Source organism: Choloepus didactylus, chromosome 6 (assembly GCF_015220235.1).
Source record: "Choloepus didactylus isolate mChoDid1 chromosome 6, mChoDid1.pri, whole genome shotgun sequence".
In the NCBI taxonomy this organism is placed as follows: domain Eukaryota; kingdom Metazoa; phylum Chordata; class Mammalia; order Pilosa; family Megalonychidae; genus Choloepus; species Choloepus didactylus.
In genome coordinates, this window is record NC_051312.1 from 46,275,242 (window position 1) to 46,298,024 (window position 22,783).

At 40.2% G+C, this 22,783-nt stretch overlaps 1 protein-coding gene across 2 annotated transcripts in view; it reads right to left on the bottom strand.

The window, feature by feature from the left end:
* The window catches only part of KIAA1549L (KIAA1549 like), a 363,244-nt gene that overhangs the window by 147,001 nt on the left and 193,460 nt on the right, over positions 1 to 22,783 (bottom strand). For both annotated transcript variants that reach the window (XM_037840404.1, XM_037840403.1), the window contains exon 2: positions 2,448 to 2,792. In XM_037840404.1, coding sequence (XP_037696332.1) covers positions 2,448 to 2,792 — 345 coding nt within the window. The remainder of the gene's footprint in view (positions 1 to 2,447; positions 2,793 to 22,783) is intronic.

A 22,783-nucleotide genomic window follows, 5' to 3' on the forward strand; every position in this document is an offset into this window, starting at 1 on the left:
CATAATGAGAAAGCCATTTATAGAAAGCTATGCTTGGGAACAAGGAGACTTAAATACGGAATACTTCCAAAAAATCAAGCAGGCAGAGGTTCAAGGAATGACATGGCTATTTGGGGCTGCTAACTCATTCCTGAAAGAGTGTGTGTGCTCCTTCGGAGTAAAGCTACTTATTTGTGTTGTGCTTGAAGATGCTCTGGCCATGGAAGCAGTCATACCTGTTGGTTGGGTGCCAGGAAACAAACTACCTGCATTAGTGGCTGCACCTGTCCATTTCTCAGGGTGCTGAGAAGCCAGCAGCTCTTTGGATGGTGTCCTAAATAAGACACTGGTTGATATAGAAGGAGATTCAGCAGTAGAGTGATAGCTCAGGATATTCTGGAATGGTGTGGAAGCATTTCTCACAGGTGATGGATAGATGTCACTGGAAATTTGGGAACGTGTATCTGTTCCATCAGAAAGCATTTCCCGCAAGCTAGCTCTAGAAATTAGACTTGGTGAGGTTAGCCAAAAAGGATGTGTTGAACGGGCAGGCAGCTCTAAATGGGAATGAGACACAGAAGGCTGACTTGTGGATGGGTACTCTTCGACCCCAGTTGTTTGGAAGTCTCTGGAATGGTCATTATTGCTTGTGGGCCAGAAGTCTGTATGGTTTCCAACCCTTGTAATGTTTGGCTGTAGTATGGGCTGGTCTGTACTTGCATCAAGAAATGGATCCTGAATGCTAAAGCTGCCTGCAGTCTCTGAATGCTGAATAGTATCTTTGAATTCCTGAAATTTTATTGCACGGACAGCTGAAGTTAAACCACTGGGAATAGCAGTTGAAGGGGAATGAGTTTTCCAACTTGTGGAGTTAACTGTGTGCCCATTTAAAACATAATCTGTTTGCTGCAGGAAGCCAGATATTCTTGATTCTGTGGAAAGAGGTCCAGTTCCTGCTGAAAGGGGACTCCAGAAAAGATCTGTGACTGCTGGCTTTTTCATGTCTCCCATTATGGAGGGATCATAAACCTCAGTGGAGGAGGGAAATGCTGTCACCTGCTTGGATGCTGAAGCTGAGTATTCAGAATGGTCTATAGCAGCTACATATGTCTCTGACATGGTGTTGGAAAAGCCAAGAGATGGAGAAACTGTCTGGATGGTGTGTATGGATGGGATGGAAGGTGGGGGTAATTCTGAAGGAGTGAGATTTGTTCTTGGTGTTATAGTGATAGTAGATGATATATGATCAGTGCTAAATTCAGAAATGAATCCATTTACAGCATGAAGACTTGAAATCTCTTTTCTCTGAGGGGTCTGGAGAGGAACTGTCATATTTGCCTTTTCGTTTTCCTTTAAAACAGTTGTCATGCTCCCCTCTTTCCACAGGGGAGATGTCCAAGTCGTGGAAAGAAGATTAGGAAATTTACTTGAGAGGAGGAAGTCAGTAGCTGCAGTAGGAGGAGATCCAGACTTGCCATCTTTTTTCGGAGTTGGCATTTTTCGCATGGAGGATGTCGAGGCACCATTCTGTCCAAGAGAGTCTGCTGTGCTGTTCCATGGAGATGGAGGAGCTGCCTCAGAAAGGCTGGTCTTCCCTGGACCCGCTGGGGTGAAAGGCAGAGGAGCTGGCCTCAAAGAGGAAGATATGTGTTCTGCTGGAAGGGCAGGCCTTCCGAAACTTGCTGGAGCTGGCAACAAATGCGGCGGGTTAGCAGAGTCTTCTGCAGTGGCAGAAACAAGCTTTCTGCTGGTCATTTCTAGTGCCACTGATTCTTTGGTCTGGAAAAGTGAAGGCTCAGCCTCATGGGTCGCTGCTGTGCTCCTAAAAGTTGGCAAAGATACACTCTGGTGTGCTTTTTTAACTACTTCAGCTCTGATTGGCTGAGTAGATGCAGGACTTCGAGCTACTTCCAACTTTGACAATGTGTTGGTTCCATCTGGAAGCCAAAGAAGACTTCCTGGTGCTAGGGGAGGAGAAGACAGTTGGACTGATTCTGCTGCAGAGCTCAAAACCCCAGGTGTGGGTGAGCTTGCTGGGTGGGGTTTCTTTGTTGGGGACAACTTAGAATATTGTTTTGTTAAGGATCCAGGAAAACCTAGGCGAGGTATGCCTATTAAATCCTGGGTGGTTTTGGATGGAGTATGGTTCATTTCATTAGCAAATGGGCTTAGGGGATTAGCTATGCTCTGACTTGAGTAAGAATCAGCTGGAGCTGTTGTTTGAGGGAATAAAGGCACTTTGGTGGGTTGCTCTGCTGGCTTAGAAAAGATGATGGAATGAAGTGATTCAGGAGCCAATGAAGAGGATGAAGGTGGGGGAAGGACTGGAAGAAGGCCCGACCTTGGGGTGTGTTGCTTTGACATGGAGGGAGCCCTTACTGGTACTGGCTGAAATGGGAGGACAGCATTCAAGGGTGTCATTGATGGGGTTGTGGACAAAGCGGGGAGCATGCTGGTATGAGGCAAACCTGAAGCATCGGCTGCTTCTTTTCCCCCTTGAGGTCTTGGTTGTAGCAGGGATTCGGTGGAATCCTTGGAAGGCTCAAGGGAGGCGCTGTGTCCACTTCCTTGGTAAAAGGAAGAAGAGAAATCCGCGTGAGCCCTGGTTCTGCGAAGCATCTTAGGCGGAGGTGTCCAGGGTAACTGAAGCAAGTTGGTGTTGTCAGGGGACTGTCCCAGCACATTCTTGATTCTGTCCACTGCTAAGGAAGACTTGACTTCTGAGAAAGGCCATGTTGGTGAAATTGGTAACAATTTCCGGTGAGGAAATGACTCTGGAGTTGGGGTGACATTTATCTGTAGATTGTCTGTTCCTGTGAAATACAATATCAGGCAGTCAGGCAACAGATAATCAAGTGCTTGCTCTGATCAGGTGTTGGAGATAGAAGCGGATAAGACAGGCACAGCCTGAACCTCACGGAGTTCCAACTTCGTCAAAAAGACTTACTAGACAAATTCAAACAACGAATTAAGCAATCACAAATATGCAAAGTGCTGTAGCTAACATACTGGAAAGTAAGGGTGGAATAAAGTAATGTTTAAGGGGAGACTTGAAGAGATTTGTGTATTTTAATTTTTTTTTTTTTTCTGTACCACTTATGAGGGTTAGATTGTGGGAATCACAACCTAGAAAATCAAAGACAAAGTAGCTACCTTCATGGCCAATGTCAGCAAAAGAAATCTCAGCCAAGAATCCAAAATGCTTGCAAAACTAAAGAAGGAATATGTGTCCAAACACTAATCTTTCTGGACCCTAAGCATCTCAAGAAGAAAATGTGAGGTTGCCCCTCTGGAAAGATCACATGAAAGAGACATATTTATCCTGTTGTTTTTAAAAGGATTCCTGATGCCATCATTCACACTATGTCAAATAAGGAAGAGGGTTTCTTTCAGATTAGGTCCTCAAGGAAATGCTATTCACATCCAAATAATCCAGAGACACCCCCCACAAGGCCTGGGTGTCACTACAGGCTGTGGTCAACACTAATGTGTGAAGCCATAGGCAGAAAGGCGAGGAAACACAATGGGCTCAAAACAGTGACCTCTACAGGAAAGGAGGCAAGGAAATAATCCTTGGGAAAGCTGGAACATTCACATGCTTGAGAACGGCGATGACATCCTGCTTAAATGATTCTCTGGTCCCCTTTTCCATGGTTCTACAGAGTTGATGGTGTTGATGACCGCAGAGGTAACTAAAAGTCCTTAAATAATATTTTAAATTAAAAATAAAAAAGACAGAATTGGTACTATTATGGCCATCTTTCTATATTAGTAGCTAAAAAATGTTAGAACCGTGTGCTAGGAAAAAAAATAATAAAACCACCACCAAGAATTGAAGTCGTAAGATTTGTGTTTGTCTTTAACCTCAGCCACTTCAGGGTGACGTGTGCATCTTTAGACCTCTGTCGTATGAAGTGGGGGCAATAAGCACACCCTAACTACCCCCACAGGGCTGTTGTCAGGAGCAAATGGAAGTATGGAGGTCAAAGTAAGGGTTCTCTGAACAGAGGAGCACTAAATAAATGTCAGCTGCTGTCATTTGGGTTTTGCTGTAGTTGTTGTTCCTTTGTTTGTTTAACAAAAGAGGACACTGTGGCCCAAAGAGGGGGCTCTATTTGCCAAAAGTCACATAACTGATGAGGGACAGAAGTGGGTCTAGATGTAAAGCTTCCTTCTCACAACACAGTGCTTTCTTTTTCACTTTTTTCTACACAGCTTTTCTCAGCACAATTCCTAGTTTTCACTCTACCCCCATTGTATTCTGCTAGCAGAAACAAACAACAAAAAATACACCAAGCAAAAAACTAAATCTAAAATCTTAAAATATTTGAGCTTGTAGAATATGTAATAAAGAAAGCCCTTTCCCATTTTTCTCTGCAGTCATTAAAGCTAAACAGTGATGGTTTTCTGAACATTATTTTCAGTTTCATGTTTTAAAACATGATGGAAAGTGAGGAGAGAAGGTGTCTATTACTCTGAATTAGGTAACACAAAACATTTCCTGATTCTTTGTTTTCTTGTTTTAAAAATTCCCCATTCTTGGGATTTATGGATACCCCCAAATTAGCTCTAAAGTCACTTTTAGAGCACGTCAGGTGTAAGTCAAGACTAGATTAGTCAATGGGCTTGTTCACTGGATTTTGTAAGCGAGAACCAACCCTTCTTCCTGGGCAAGCCATCGTCAGCAGCCAGGCTCAGCCCCTTGGTCCCTTCATCACTAAACTGGAATCATTAGGTCCTTCCCTGCAGGGCTTAAAGCTCCCTCTGGCCTCTGTTAGCCAAAACCCTCCTTAAACAGAAATGCCTGTCAAGATGCATACACAGCTACAGGACATAAAAATCTACACAGCATCCCAAATGCCTCTTTGTTGCTCAGATGTGGCCCTCTCTCTCTGGCTAAGCCAACTTGAAAGGTGACATCACTGCCCTCCCCCCTAAGTGGGATCAGACACCCAGGGGAGTGAATCTCCCTGGCAACGTGGAATATGACTCCCGGGGAGGAATGTAGACCGGGCATCGTGGGACGGAGAACATCTTCTTGACCAAAAGGGGGATGTGAAAGGAAATGAAATAAGCTTCAGTGGCAGAGAGATTCCAAAAGGAGCCGAGAGGTCACTCTGGTGAGCACTCTTACGCACACTTTAGACAACCCTTTTTAGGTTCTAAAGAATTGGGGTAGCTGGTGGTGGATACCTGAAACTATCAAACTACAACCCAGAACCCATGAATCTCGAAGACAGTTGTATAAAAACGTAGCTTATGAGGGGTGACAATGGGATTGGGAAAGCCATAAGGACCACACTCCACTTTGTCTAGTTTACAGATGGATGAGTAGAAAAAGGGGAAGAAAACAAACAAACAGACAAAGGTACCCAGTGTTCTTTTTCACTTCAATTGCTCTTTTTCACTTTAATTATTATTCTTGTTATTTTTGGGTGTGTGCTAATGAAGGTGTCAGGGATTGACTTAGGTGATGAATGTACAACTATGTAATGGTACTGTGAACAATCATGTACGATTTGTTTTGTATGACTGCGTGGTATGTGACTATATCTCAATAAAATGAAGATAAAAAAAAAATCTACACAGCATTTCATCAAAATACCCATACTCCTTGAGAACCGCCTCATGTTTTGCAATGCAAATTGTGTTTCTATGTCATCGCATGCAGCCTAAGGAAGTAAATACTGATTCTATTCTTCAGCCAGTTACAATTTTAAGGCTGATACTTCCTTTATGCCTCAACCCTTCCTAGTTTGTGTTTGATTATCTCATAGATAACCTCAGCTTCATATTTTTCATGAGACCATGTTTGGTTACTTACATGGTGGTACTTATATGGGTGAATATAACACCCATATAAAATGTTTGCAGATTGGTATTTTCCAGTAACACTTTAGAATCCATTTCTATTACTTGGATATCAGGTGGAATCTCTGTAGAATTTCTTCTTTTGTGCTTTCATTGAAATGGATTTAACCAAGGGTTCAACTCATAGATTCATGACTCATACCAAATTAACCTTGTTCCAAGCAAACAGCCTTGAAATTCAAAAAGGATGCGTACAGGCAGGACAGCTTTTGCTTTCAGCCAGATGTTTCACAAACTCTCTCACAATAACCTTGCAAACAGGATAGAGGAATGGGTGTTGGGTGGTAATACAAGGAGGGGGATTTGTGACTGACTGAATGATCACAGCCAAAGGAGGCGGATGGAAAACTCCATGTCAAAGTGAAGGGCAATGGTCTCTCGAGGATGTATCTCTACTGGACCCTGGTGTTTTCCAGACTAGAATCAGTGTTCCCCAAGGTATGCCTTATAAATGCAGTACTCCAAGTTGCCTCATGAAGAAACGTTTCTAAGAACAAATAATTTCAAGAAGTACTGCCTTACTCTACTCACATGTGAGAGGCATTGGTCATTCACGTACAGTTCTGGCTTTCCACCTTCTGGTCACAAAAGGATGAAATACTTTTCTATTTAAAAAGTGAAAAAAATTCTGTGCAGCCTAAGAATTCATTACTTCCTTGCTACCCTACCTCTCTCTTTTAGTTCATAAAAGAGTTCTAGTCAACTCTCCCCACAGGTAACATAAGTTGCTCTTAAAGGGACACTCTTCCATCCTGGGTACAGGATTGGGCTTCCTGCTACCCATGTGGTTGAATGAGGCCATGTGACCAGTTTGGGCCAGTGAGTTGTAATCAGAAGTGACAAGTATCACATCTGCGTTAGAGCATTTAAATGCTGGAGCAAGACTCTCCGGAATTACCTTCCTCCATAGCAAAAATGTAGCAGTGTTCAAAATGTTTGCCAGTCCAGCAGCCTGGGTCCCTGAGGGACTACAATAAGCAAAGCCCCCTGCCGACAAAAGTTGTATGTTAGCATGAACAAAAAATGTATTTTTGCTACTGAAATTTGGGGGTTGTTTGTTATTGCAGCAAAAGTTAATCTACCCTAGCCTATTCAGAAATTAGCACCAGAAGCGGATGTAGAACCAATTCAGGCATAGTCCATGTACATCAACATTTAAATAAAGGCTTGTAAATGTACCATAGTCAAGAAAACGTAAGAGTGCCTGGTATGTAGTAAGAGATAAATGAAATAGAGAACTAAAAAACATTGGAGAGAATCAATGAAACCAAAAGTTGGTTCTTTAAAAAGGTCAATAAAACTGACAAACCTTTAGCTAGACTGACAAAGAAAAAAAGGAAGAGGACGCAAATAACTAAAATCAGAAATGGGGGGGGGGCATTACTACCAACTCCACAGAAATAAAAAGGATTATAAGAGGATAAACTGTATACCAACAAATTAGATCAAATGTAAAGGTTGTCTTTGGTCCCAAAAATTATCTATATAAGAACAGGATGGGAGAGCTTCCCTTTAAAAATAGTTTATGTTACCTGCAAGAAGAATTGACTGAAGCTCATGAATTAGAAGGGAGATGTAAGCTAGCAAAGAAGTAATTAGTTCCTAGGCTGCATTAATTTTTTTTTAACTTTTCAAATAGAAAAATATTTTATACTTAGAAAATAATATTTATAATATGTAAGGTATAAAGAATAAACAATGAAATGAATGCTCATTTTATTATTACCCACTACCCATCTTACGAAACAGAACCAATACTTTTAGATCTCAGCCCCTCCTACTTCCTCCTCCCCAGAGCTAACCAGAATCATAGGTTGCATATTAAAAAGTCAGTAGCAGTCCCATTCAAGAAGGCCAAGTGCACCTTTCTCTGCACTGCTCAGATCCTACCTGGCCAGCTGGGTTGAATTCTGAGTGTCACAATTTACAAGACATTAACAAATTGACGCAAGGTAGTACATGAGCTTCATTGGACTGTTTTACATTATAAAAAGGAAGCTTGGGGCCCTCCTCACATTGGGGTGAGAAGATCCCTTGTGTTACTCAAAGTTTCAAGAGTGACAAGACACATCATTCTGAAGTGTCAAATTTATTGAAAGATTTGGAGAAAGAGTACTTATATATAAAGATAAGAACATTCTTGAGTAGAATGTCAAATTCACATGACTTTTTAAGATAAAACTAGGAACTTTAAAGACGTGTTGACAAATGTTAGCCTCTGGCATTTATCAGTTTATGATTCTCTGCTGTGAGGGGTATTATTTCAGTGAAAACATCTGAAAATATTGACTGAAGGGGACCATGAGCTCTTTAAAACATGTGAGAAAGGGGTCGGATGTGTCATTTGGTGCTCCAGGGACAGAACTAGGGCCAGTAAAGGAAATGATTTGAGCTTAATAATAAAAGAAAGACTTTCCTAATTATTAAAACTATTGAAAACAGGATGAACCAGCTGAAGTTAGCAAGTTTCCACCACTAGAAGTATACAAAGTTGCACATTTTAGATTCATTCATTCCCACCCTCCTCCCTCTCTCCCTTCCTTCTATCTGCAAATGAGTACCGGCTGCCGACCATATGCCTGACCCTGTGGTAAGCAATATGCATTAAGGAAAAACACAGTAATGGTCTCTGGCTTCATGGAACTCACAGCCTTATGGGAGATATGGACTTAAATCAAGCATTCTCTTTAAGTGTAAAACTGCAACTGTGATAAATGTTACAGATGAAAGATGCATAGTTCTTTAAAAACATGCAGTTGGAGGATATGACCTGCTGGTAGAGGTCAGAAGAGCCATCACTGAGGAAGTGACCATCAAGCCGAATTCCAAAGAATGAGTATAAGCTAACCAGGCAGAGGGTAGGAAAAGCTTCTCAAGTAGAGGGAACAGCATGTGCAAAGTCCCTCTGGCAGGAAAAAGCACAAGTACAAGAAACTGAAAGAAGGTGACTGTAGCTACATCAGGGAGAGCAAAGACAAACACCGCATGAGATAAGGCTGGAGAGGTAGGTGATTAGCCAGACCATGGGAGCACTACAGGCTGTGATAAAGATTTTGGTTTTCTTCCTAAGTGCGTGGACGTGTACTAAAGGTGTTTTAAGTAGGGGATTAAGGTGGGGGTGGAGGGTGTACAGGAGCACATTTGTGTTTGGGAACAATTACTCTGGCTGTGGAGTAAAGAACAGACTGGAAAGGGGCAAGAGGGATGACAGAGAGCAGTCAGGAGGTGGTTGCAGTGGTCCGGTGCAGGACAGCAGGCATGCTGTAAAGAGCGCTGCCGTCGTGGGATGGAAACAGATAAACCTTTATGGTCCCCTGCAATTCTCAGACTTCAGGATTCTGGTAGTCTTTAAAATATGTTTGGTTTTGTACATGTGGTGGGTTTTTTTGTTTGTTTTTTTAAGCTGCAAATACTTTGACATGCCTGCCACTGAGAGGTGGGTCTGTGCCCCCTCCCCTTGACTCTGGGTGGGCTTGTGACTGCTCAACCAATCAGAGTATGGCAGAATTAACACCGTGTACTTTCAGGTCATTAAAGGTCGTGCTGTCTTGGACTGCTCGTTCTCTTGGAATGCTCACTCTCCCTTGCTCTCCCTCCTGGACCCCAGACACGCTCTGTAAGAAGCTCAATCCACATGAAGACATTCCAGTCAACAGTCCCAGCTCAGCCAACGCCTCCCACCCATCCTAGCCTGGGCACCAGACATGAGAATGAAGAAGCCTCCAGATCACTCCGGCCCCCAAACACATGAATCACCCCTGCTGCTCAGGTTGTTCTAGTTTGCTAATGTTGCCAGAATGCAAAACACCAGAAATGGATTGGCTTTTCTAAAAGGGGTTTATTTGGTTACACAGTTACAGTCTTAAGACTATACAGTGTCCAAGGTAAGTCATCAACAATCGGGTACCTTCACTGGAGGATGGCCAATGGCGTCCGGAAAACCTCGTGCTGGGAAGGCACGTGGCCGGCGTCTGCTCCAAGTTCTGGTTTCGAAATGGCTTTCTCCCAGGACGTTCCTCTCTAGGCTTCAGCTCCTCAAAAATGTCACTCTTAGTTGCTCTCGGGGCATTTGTCCTCTCCTAGCTTCTCCAGAGCAAGAGTCTGCTTTCAAAGGCCGTCTCCAAAATGTCTCTGTAAGCTGAAGCTCCTCTCTCATCTCCTGTGCGTTCTTCAAAGTGTCACTCTTGGCTGTAGCAAGTTTGCCCCTTCTGTCTGAGCTTATACAGTGCTCAGTAATTTAATTCAGACCAACCCTGAATGGGTGGGGCAACACCTCCATGGAAATTATCCAACCAAAGTTCTTGTCCACATTGATTGAACCACATCTCCATGGAACACCCAAAGGATTCCAAAATTTAATCGACACTAATATGTCTGCCCACACAAGATTGCATCAAAGATAATGGTGTTTTGGGGGACATAATACAACGAACTGACACACAGGTCTTCCCAATAAGGCCTTAGGGAGTCACAAGCTATCTCCACTGTGCTCCGTCTGAATTCCTGAATCCATGCGCATAATAAAATGGTTGTTGTTGTACAACTAGGTTAGGGTTGTTCTGTTGTAGAGCAATAACTGGAACAATACAGATGGGATTTTCCTGGGAAGTGAGAACTACAGTTTTAATCAGATGTTTCAGCTACTCAAAAAGGTTTAGGAGCCATAAAAAAGTTAAAAACTCTGATTTCACTGAAAAAATAACTTTTCTTTGGATACAAGATTTTAGAATCATATCTGTGTTAAGAAGTAAGATATATCTGCACTAATTAAAGTTGTATCATGGAAGGCATAGGAAGAGAAGAAAAAAATTTGAGGGAGAAAGCAGAGACAGATGGTGTTTATTAAAGGAAAAGGAGAAAGTAAATTTGGAGAAGTAGGGCAAAATTAAGTGACAGAAAGCTCAAAACACACTAAAAGGCAGACAGTGAAGTAGAAGTTTTCTTTAGGGGGTGTGGTGAACAGGCTCTAAGGTGGCCCCCACAGTCCCTGTCTCCTGGGTTCCAAGCCCTTGTGTAAACCCCTCTCCTTGAGTATGGGCAAGGCTGAAGACTTGCTTCTAAATAACAGTATGTGGCAAAGATTGTGGATGTCATCTTGTGATAACATTATATTATGTAAAACTCTGTTTTGACAGCAGACTCACTCTAGAGACTCTCCTTGTTGGCTTGGAGAAGTGGCCATGTGGCAAAGAACTGTGGAGGGCCTTATGGAGCTGGGGCAGTTTCTAGCCAATGGTCAGCAAGAGGCCGAAGTCCTCAGTTCAACAACCACAAGAAAATGAATTCTGCCAATAAACTGAGCGAGCTTGGGAACGGATTTTGCTCCAGTCCACCTCCAGATGAGAACACAGCCCATCCAACAATTTAATTACGACCTTGTGAGACCCTGTGCAGAGAACCCAGTAAAGCATTGCCCAGACTCCTGACACACAGAAACTGTGAGGCAATGAAGTGTGTTGTTATAAGCCATTAAGTTTGTAATAACTTGTTACACAGTAATAGAAAACTAACACAGGTAGGAAGAAGGGAGCTATGGAAGATTGTATAATGAAGCAGGAGTGTAGGAAGAAGGAATACAGCACAGGGAATCCTGATTGAAGAATAGCATGAAGGAAGGTGAGAAGTTGCAATCAAGACAGTAAAAAAGAAGCATAAATTAATGTTTCTTGGAATGTCAAAGAGAATGAGTTATAAAATAAAATTCTCAACATAGTACCTGAGACTCTGGGAACTTCTTTAAAGATAACACAGAGCTCAGCAAGAGGAGCAACAAAGCCATAGCAGCAAACACTTTGGAATGTTGCTATGAGTCAGGTTGTTCACTTATGTTTAAAAACGCATTTTCCAAGCGGAAAAATGTCAAGCCATTCAAATCAAATTATGAATTCGTGATTTCCTCTATGAACTCCCACTGCCCTCCAGGAGTTCTCTCCCTGCATATTACCTTCTTCTACTTAGAATGACATGGATTATTCTTTGCTGTAAAATATGGTCATTGACTTGAAAGAAGTCCACAGTAAGCAACAGGAGAGGGAGATGAAAGCCAGTAGTATCTTCTTGCAGAGGCCCAGATTTGAGCCTTTACAAAATCAACCTTTCCAGGAAAGGCCAACAATTACCTTCTGTTTGGATATACAGTGCCTCCCACAAAGGGAGTGGTAATCAAAGAATTTTAAAGAGAAGTAGCTTAAATGGTAAGAGATTTAAGGAGATGTTGGATAAAGAAAGATGGGGAACAGACATGGATATTCATTAGAAACAAGAGTAAAAGCAATCAAGATAAAGACCCTCAAAATAATGAAGAGAAAAGTTGAAATTAGTCAATCCTGCCTCTTCCCATCTCAAGGAAACAAGAATGGATAGTCATACAAAACTCTATTCAGTAAATAAGTTATACACACACATACAGGCACACATATTTGAAACTAAGCTTGTTTGAGTCAGGTTTAAATAAAACCATGGGACTCGGAGATTCAGAAAAATTCATGTAAGAATATCAGATTTAATGATAACCAACACAAATTGAGTCAGCAAATACAAGTGTGCACACACAGGCTAAGTAGCAGATGTTTCTGTGTGCATAGCAAGTTTGTATAGAGTCCCATGAAATCTAAACTTGACCTTGAGCTAAAAGAATCAGGAAGTGGATCATTAACACAGTGAAACACAAAATTAGTTTAAGAAAGAGCTTGACTGGTTTTGCACCCAGTGAGATGTTATTGACAAGGGAACGTAGTGATGTCACCAAGATGATGGAGCAAGACACTCCAGGGTTCTGCTCCCACACAGAATTTTTGAACAAGACAAAACTGGTAGAACCATCTTTCTTAGAGCTCCAGAAAACAGTTAAAGGGTTGCAGTAACTGGGCAAGCACTGGATCAAGAAAAAGGCAACTTAAACATGGTAGGAAACCTCACAGTGCCTTTGCTGGCCCTTCCTCCATCTCCTCTCTGGCTCAGTGCAAAGCCGGCCTGTGCTCCAAGTGTGGGTCCCTGGTTCTGGTTCCAGAGGTAGCAGAGTAACCCTTATGCATGTTTGGGGTAAACGTATGTCTGTACCAATCCTCTAGTGGCAGTCTGAAGGACAGAACCAAGATGCTCATCTCAGTCTGGCAGGTTCCAGAACTTGCTCAGGATGTAGAAGGGGCTCAGAGGACAGCTAAAATGAGAATTCCATAAGAAAACAATCAAACTGCCACTGCCTGGAGCAAAGGAGAACCAGCTTTAAGATATACAACAGAGCACCACAGGCCTGGGAAGAAAGACTGCAGATTTCCTTGGGGCGGGGGCGGGGGGCATTTGGAGAATTCCTGGGGGGTTATTAAGGCCACCCATGCATGATGTTCAGGAAAAGACACATGATCAACAAAGACCCAAGAGGACCCTACACTTTTGCCTTAGGATGTACTTTAGGCTCATTGTAAAGCTGGATGAGTTCTGAAAGAGAGCATTCACACAGAGCCAATCCACAAAGACTAGAAAAAGTATTTTCTTTTTTTTTTTTCTTTTCCTTATTTTTCTACCACTTCCCCCTTCTTTTTCTTAAATCCTGGCATTCAAGGAAATCTCTGTCATGACACAATCTCTGTCAACACAAGCTTAAGGAACAGAACACTCAATGACTAAATTCCAGAATTAATACATTAAAATACTACACCACATTAACGGAATGAAGGAAGAAAGCCGCATGATCATCTCAACTGATGCAGAAAAGACATCTGACAAAATCTAGTAGCCCTTCTTGATAAAAACACCCAGTAAACTATGAATAGAAGGAAGCTTCTTCAACATGACAAAAGTCATGTATGAAAACCACAGCAAAAATCATATCCAACAATTAAAGACTGAAAGCTTTCCCCTAAGATCTGGAACAAGACAAAGATGCCCACTTTCACTACTACCATTCAGCACTGTACTAGAAATGCTACCCAGAGGATTTAGGTAGGAAAAAGAAATAAAAAGCATTCAAATTAGAAAGGAATAAAGAAAACTATCCCTGTTTGCAAACATCATGATCCTATATACAGAAAATCCCAATGAACCTACAAGAAAGCTAACTTTAGCTAATAAATTCAGCAAAGTGAAAGGGTACAAGATCAACACACTAAAGATCAGTGCTGTTTCTACACACCAACAATGAACAATCTGAAAAGGAAATCAAGAAAACAATTCCATTTGTAATAGCAATGCAAGGAATAAAATACCTAGAAATAAATTTAACCAAGGATGTAAAGGGCCTGCACACAGAAAACTACAAAGCATTGCTGAAAGAAATTAAAGGAGACTTAAATAAATGGATAGACATTCCATGTTCATGGACTGGAAGACTAAATACCTCTAAGATGTCGAAACTAACCAAAACAATTTACAGATTCAATGCCATCTCAGTCAAAATTCAAATAGCCTTCTTCACAAAAAGGGAATGTAAAATGTCAGCCCTGTGGAAATCGGTTTGACAGTTCCTCAAAAAGTTAAACACAGAACCACCATATGATCCAACAATCCCAATTCTAAGTATATACCCAAAAGAATTGAAAGCAGGGATTTTTACAGATATCTGTACACCAATATTCATAGCAGCATTATTCACAATTGCCAAAAGGTGGAAGCAACCCAAGTGTCCACCAACAGATGAATGGGTAAACAAAATGTGATATATACATACAATGGAATACTATTCAGCCATAAAAAGGAATGAAGTTCTGATACTTGGTACTACATGGATGAACCTTGAAGATATCATGATGAGTGAATATGCCAAACACAAAAGGACAAATATTATATGCTCTCACTTGTATTAAATAACTAGAATATGCAAATCTATAGAGACAGAAAGTAGATTACAGGTTACCAGTGGCAGGACGGGAGTGGAATGGGGAGTTAATGCTTAACGGGAATTTTCTGTTTGGGGAGAGGAAAAGTTTTGGTAATGGATCATGGTGATCATACAACATTGTGAATGTAACTAATAGCACTGAATTGTATATGTGAAAGTGGTTAAAATGGGAAATTTTACGTTGTGTACATGTTGAAAGAAAAAGAGAGAGAGGGAAAGAAAGAAAGAAAGAGAAAGAGAAAGAGGGAGGAAGGGAGGGAGAGAGGAGGAGAAGAGTGAGACCTGCCTCTCTTGTGTCCCCAGATCTCAGAGACCCACATGGTGATGCCAAGGGGCACAATGATGGACTGTTCAGGCCTCTGTCTGCACAAGGATCTTAGCACTCCTACTGTGGGGCTGGCTCCATCTTCTCAGAGTGACCCAGACAGACTGACACACACACAGTAGCCGCCTCTTCTTTCTGGTTTTGATGGCGTCTCTGCGGTGCAGACATTACTGAGCATGCACTAAATCACGGAGACCCATCAGGCTTTGATTCCCCAAAGGTCAAAAGGGATGGATTAAGAGTCATTGCTATGCTGAAGCATCCACCACACAGGGCACATAACTTCTGAAGTTTGGTGCCAAGGAAGTTCCTGCCTGAGATGATTTCTCTTGGGACTCTTAAAAATGAAATGCGCCCGTTAATAGAATCAAATTGCCATTCCTTGAAGTGTGCCAGCAAATAGAGAGTTTTGTTTACGGCACTGATGGAAACATTTTAACTTTCAAAGCTCTTTCACAGCTATTTTATTTTTTAAAAAGTTTATTGCTTTCAAATCCTTTGTGGAACAGGTTTAAAAATAAAGTTGATCACTCCCATTTTAACAATAATACAATTTCATTTTTATTTATTTTTTAATCCAAACCTACATAATCATTTCAAGAAATTTAGAAAAGATGGAAAAGTAGAAGGAAAAGAAATGAGCCCTCCACCCCCACTCTCAGCCCTCACCACATGAGTGTCCCACCACACAGAGAAAAGTGTGACTTACACAGTGGTGAATTTTTCTTCCAGACTTTCTTCTTGGCCAGGCTTTTGTGTGCTTGCTTTATATATCTGTGACACTGCACTTCCAACTTTGTACCTGATTTTTCTCTTTTAAAATTATATTAAAAACATTTTTCCATATTGTTAAGAGGTGGTACGATAATTTGTTTAAACATCTGTTATGACACAGGTGTTGTATAAATTCTCAGTAATATGAATAACAGCCTCCTCTCTTATAATTTTGTGGTCATAATTACAAAATTACAATTATGCTGCAGGTAGGACAAACAAATGACCTCCTCTCACAGACTAGGACACCACACACACAGAAGGTCAGTCACTTTCCAGGACGAATATCGTGTCAAGAGAAGTAAACCAATGGGACTTGGGTTTTCCCCCTCCCCCACATCATTCTGACAGGATCATTTATAAGTTTGAAATCATTACCCCACTCAACAGCCTAAACTCAACCACAGACAACAACTGATCACCAATAACTGGCTTTCAAAACTAGGCCAATCCTATTAGCAAAGATTTCCAAAGTTTCATATTAATTTTTACTATTTCATTCTAATGTCCCTAAGGGGAGTCAAGGCCATTTAAATCCACCATGCAAGAAAGACTCTGGAGATACAGGAAATTCTGTAGCCAGAGAAAAGCAGTAATAGGGGCTAAGAGATTTGGACAAGACAAAATATATTACAGGGCCTCATATTATGTTGTATTATTATGTACCTTCTCTAAGTGATAGTCCCATAATTTGAGAAGTCATTTCTCCCACAACTCTTTCTTTATAGCTCTATTATAGTACTTTTCCCATTCTGCCTAGTAATATAGACAGTTATCTCCCTTATTTGCTTAATTGTCTAATCATTTATTCCACAAATACTTACTGACTCCTTTCTATGAAAGTCACTCAGTTGCAGAGACCTACCCACTGTAATCTTCACCGTGCAGAACTGAAGCTGGATCAGCTGGGTTCGCAACCTGACTGCTGAGTCCGTTTGTGTAAATGTAGGCACATTGCATGACCTCTATGTACCTGTTTCCCCCTTTCTAAAATGATAATAATGTTTGCCTCACAAGGTCGTTTTAAGGCTAAAAGGCATTAGTCTATGTGAAATATTTCGAACACAACCTGGTACGTACATTTTCAGCAGTTAATAAATGTTAGTTATCATGATTATTATCAAGGAGTACAAAATCCAATTAAGAGGTTTCAGAGCTCTATTGTTTTCCTAAACTCTGACAATAATAAATTTTTATAATTCCATGTTTGTGGTCAACTTTTTCTATCTTCTCTGGAATCTTTTGCATTTCTTACAATATATCTCTTTTCTCCAATCGTAATTCTCCAATGAGTACCTGGGAAATATCTGGCTTTCTTAGCATTATAAGATTCAGGGCAGGTGTGCATTAGATTTCTCCCCCAAAGTCTGCTTATTTCCAAGTATTTGTCGTTGCGGAGTAACCATTTCTCCATTAAGATTCCTCACAAATCCAACTACAACTACAATTGAGATGCTAAGAGGAGAAAGCAGAGATGGAACAAGAGATTCTCCAATTATACATAATACTGACCAAAACTGTTTTTCTTTCTCTTGACTGAGCTGCCAGCCTTATTTCTCACACCTTTACCCACACCCTCCCCCATCCTGACTACCTTAAAACTAATCTTGCAGCAGTTAGGCCTGCAGGGAAAAGCAACTCAGACTGCAGGGGGAAAAAAAGGAAAAAAAAGACAACTTCAGACTAATTACTGTAAAAACCAAACTAGCCCAAGGCCTCCCCCTCTTCTCTCCCTCTCACCCTGGCCCTCAAGCTACCCAGGAGCCTAAGAGATTCCTAACTAGGAAATTCTCTATCTCCCTTGTAATTCTCCCAGTAGGAGAATTAGGCCAAGTGGCCTAATTACTACAAAGGAAAACATTCTGAACCAAGTGGTCTAATTGCAACAACAGTAAATTCCTCACCATTTTGCTGTAACTAAACCATCCTAATTGCAACCTCAGTAAATCACTCACCACTCTCGGTTATCAACCCCCCTTACTATCTTCCAGTACTTTTCCTCCAATCCACTCTTAGCCCTTAAAAATCTGGCTGTCCTTTGTTTTCATGGAGTTGAGTTCTTCTCTCTCTGCCCCGCTATAGCAACCCTGGAATAAAGTCATCTTTCCTGTTGAACACTGTCCAATGCTGCTTTTTCTTTGATAATATATACAGACATACACATAGATAGAACATCTAGACAGGAAAATAAATAAGAAAATAGAAGACATGAAAGATACTATAAACCAACTAGACCTAACAGACATATGTGAAACACTTCACACAACAGCAGAATGCATTCTTCTTTAGTCCACATAGATTATTCTCCAGCATAGACCAAAAGTTAGGTAACAAAACAAAACTCAGTAAATTGAAGAATATTGAAATCATAAAACGTACTGACTCTTACCACAACGGAATGAAGCTAGAAATCAATATCAGAAAGAGAACTGAAAAATTCACAAATTGGATATTAAACAATGTACTCTTAAATAGCCACTGAGTCAAACAAGAAATCACCAGGGAAATTAGGAAATATCTTGAGGCAAATGAAAATGAAAACACAGGATACCAAAACCTACTGGATTCAACAAAGGCGGCACTGAGAGAGAAATTTATAACTCTAAGTTTTTACTCAAAAAAAAGAAGAAAGATCTCAAATAGAGACCTAACCTTGATATTGAAGGATTTAGGAAAAGAAGAGCAAACTAAACTCAAAGCAAGCAGAAGGAAGGGAATAACAAAAATTAAAGAGATAAATGAAATAGAGAATTAAAAAACATTGGAGGGAATCAATGAAACCGAAAGTTGGTTCTTTAAAAAGGTCAATAAAATTGACAAATCTTTAGCAAGACTGACAAAGAAAAAGGAGAGGAAGCAAATAACTAAAATCAGAAATGAAGGGGGGGGGGCATTATTACCAACCCCACAGAAATAAAAAGGATTATAAGAGGATAAACTGTATACCAACAAATTAGATAACCTAGATGAAATGGACAAATTTCTAAAAACACATGAACTACCAACACAGACTCAAGAAGAAACAGAAGATCTCAACAGACCAATAATAAGTAGAGATTTAATCAGTAATCAAAAACCTCCTAACAAAGAAAAGTCCAAGATCATATGGCTCCACTAGAGAATTTTACCAAACATTCTGTGTTGGTTTGGAGCTGTATGTACCCCCAGAAAAACATGTTCTTAAACTTAATCCATTCCGGTGGATGGGAATCCACTGTAAGTAAGGACATTTTGATGAGGCTCCTTCAGATAAGTATCTTAATCCATTACTGGCATCCTTTATAAGCATAAAGAAATTCAGACAGATAGATAAAAAGCCACAGGAAGCAAGAGGCTGAAGGTCAATGGAACCTGGAAGAGAAGGGAGAGGCCGCCATGTGCATTGCCATCTGACAGAGAAGCCTAGAGCCAAGGATCACCAGCAGTCAGCCCCAGAACATCAGTCTTTGGGGAGAAAACATTGCCTTGATGATGCCTTAATTTGGACTTTTTTCCTAGCCTCAAAACTGTGAGCTAATAAATTCATACTGTTTACGCCAACCCATTGAATGGTATTTGCTTGAGAAGCTAAGGAAACTAAAATAAATTCCAAGAAGAATTAACACCAATCCTGATCAAACTCTTCCAAAAAAATTGAAGAGGAGGGAACACCCCTTAACTCATTCTATGAGGCCAACATCACCCTAATACCAAAGTCAGTAAAAGATACCACAAAAAAAGAATATTACAGAGCAATATCCCTTAGGAATATAGATGCAAAAAATTCTCAACAAAGCATTAGCAAACGGAATTCAACAGCACATTAAAAGAATTAAACACCATGATCAAGTGGGATTTATCCCAGATATGCAAGGATAGTTCAACATGAGAAAATCAATTAATGTAAAACACTACATTAATAGAACTAAGGAAAAAAATCCATATGCTCATCACAGTGGACGCAGAAAAGGCATTTGACAAAATCCAGCACCCTTTCTTGATAAAAACATTTAGAAAACTGGGAATAGAAGGAACTTCCTCAGCATAATGAAGGGAATATATGAAAAACACACAGCTAACATCGTACTCAATGGTTAAAGACAGAAAGCTTTCCCCCTAAGATCAGGAACAAGAAAAAGATGTCTACTTTTATTTAATGTTGTACTGCAAGTTCTAGTCAAAGCAGTTAGGCAACAGAAAGAAATAAAAGGCATCCATATTGTAAAGGAAGAAGTAAAACTTCCCCTATTTGCAGACAACATGATTCTGTATATAGAAAATCCCATAAAATCTACAAAAAGCTACTATAGCTAATAAATGAATTCAGAAAAGTAAGAGTACAACACCAGCATGCAAAAATCAGTAGTGTTTCTATATGCTAGTAAAGAACAATCTGAAAGAATTAAGAAAAAAATTCCATTTACAGCAGTAATTTAAAAAGTCAAATATCTAAGAATAATTTTAACCAAGGATAAAAAGGACTTATACACAGTAAACTACAAAACATTGCTAAAAGAAATCAAAGAAGACTGAAATAAATGGAAGGACCTTGCATACTCATGGACTAGAAGACTAAATATTGTCAACATGTCAATTCTATGCCCCCAACACCAAATTTGTAGATTCAACACAATACCAATCAAAATTCCAACAGCCTTCTTTGCAGAAATGGAAAAGCCAATCATATGGAAGGCTAAGGGGCCCCAAATAGCTAAAAACATCTTTAAAAAGAAGAAGGTTGGAGGATTCACACTTCCCAACTTTAAAAGTTATTAGAAAACTACAGAGGGCAACACAACATGGTACTGGCCCGACAGAGTTACATACCAATGAAATGGATCAAGAATTCAGAGACAGACCCTCACACCTATGGCCAACTGAGTTTTTACAAGAGCGCCAATACCACTCAGTTGGGAAAGAATAGTCTCTTAAACAAACAGTGTGAGGAAAAGTTGATATCTAAATGCAAAAAAATTAAGGATGACCTCTATCTCACACCACATATACAAATTAACTCAGAATAGATCAACGACCAAAATATAAAAACCAATTCTAAAGAACTCCAAGAAGAAAACATAGAGAGCATCTTCAAGACTTTATGTTAGGAAAATGGTTTCTTAGACTTTACACAAAAAAATATTAGCAAGTCAGATGTGGCCCTCTCTCTCTAGCTAAGCCAACTTGGCAGGTGAACTCACTGCCTTCCCCCCTACATGGGACCTGACTCCCAGGGGTGTAAATCTCCCTGGCAACACAGGATATGACTCCTGGGGATGAACCTGGACCCGGCATTGTGGGATTGAAAACATCTTCTTGACCAAAAGGGTGATGCAAAATGCAATGATATAAAGCTTCAGTGGCTGAGAGATTTCAAATGGAGTTGAGAGGTCACTCTGGTGGACATTCTTACTCACTATATAGACATCCCTTTTTAGGTTTTAATGTATTGAAATAGCTAGAAGGAAATACCTGAAACTATCAAACTCCAACCCAGTAGACTTGACTCTTGAAGACGATTGTATAACAATGTAGCTTACAATGGGTGACAGTGTGATTGTGAAAACCTTGTGCATCACACTCCCTTTATCCAATGTATGGATGGATGAGTAGAAAAATGGAGACAAAAACTAAATGAAAAATAGGGTGGGTGGGGGGATGATTTGAGTGTTCTTTTTTACTTTTATTTTTTATTCTTATTTTTATTCTTCCTGGTATAAGGAAAATGTTCCAAAATAGATTGGGGTGATGAATGCACACTATATGATGGTACTGTGAACAGCTGATTGTACATCATGGATGATTGTATAATGAATTCACTCCACCCATCTCAATAAAACTCGATTTAAAAAATATGAGCAAGAAAAAAAAAATAGATGCGACTTCATCAAAATTAAACACTTTCATGCATCAAAGAACTTCATAAAAGTAAAAAGACAACCACATATCTGGCGTGGGTCTATTATCTAAAATGGATAAAGAAATTCTATAACTCAACAACAAAAAGACAAACAACCCAATTTAAAAATGGACAAAAGACTGGAATAGACATTTCTCCAAAGAGGAAATACAAATGGCTAAAAAGCACATGAAAAGAGGTTTAACATCACTAGCTACAGGGGAAATGCAAATCAAAACCACAATGAGTTGTCATTTCACACCTACTAGAATGGTCACTGTTAAAAAACAAAACAAAACAAAACAGAAAACTACAAGTGTTGGAGAGGATGTAGAGAAAGAGGAACACTCATTCATTGCTGGTGATTTGAAAGGGGAAAAAAAAGAGTTCTGTATATTCAAAACAGTTCAGGAAATCTCCTTAGGGAGGTTCACAGTGCATGTAAGTGATACTAAAGGCTTTAAAAAGTCTTGTGTTACACACCTACCAGAATGGCCATTACCCAAAAAACAGAAAATTACAAGTGCTGGAGAGGATGTGGAGAAAGAGGCACACTTATTCATTGTTGGTGGGAATGTAGAATGGTGCAACCACTCTGGAAGACAGTGTGGAGGTTCCTCAAGAAGCTAAGTATAGATTTGCCATATGACCCAGCTATTCCATTGCTAGCTATATACTCAAAGGAACTGAAAGTTAAGACACAAACAGACATTTGTAAGCTGATGTTTATTGCGGCATTATTCACAATTGCCAAGAGATGGAAACAGCCCAAATGTCCATCAACGGACAAGTGGATAAACAAACTGTGGTATATAAACAAGATGGAATATTATGCAGTTGTAAGACAGAACAAAGACATGGAATATATAATAATGTGGATGAAACTTGAGGACATTATGTTGAGTGAAGTTAGCCAGAAACAAACGGACAGATACTGTATGGTCTCACTAATATGAATAAACATTAATGAACAAACTTTGAGAGTTAAAAGCTGACAACACAGGCTACCAGGAGATAGAAAGAGGGTAGAGATTAGGCATTTGATGCTGAAGGACTACAGAATGCTCAGCAGGATTGATTGTATAGATCCAGAAATAGATAGCATAATACTGTGTGATGGTAG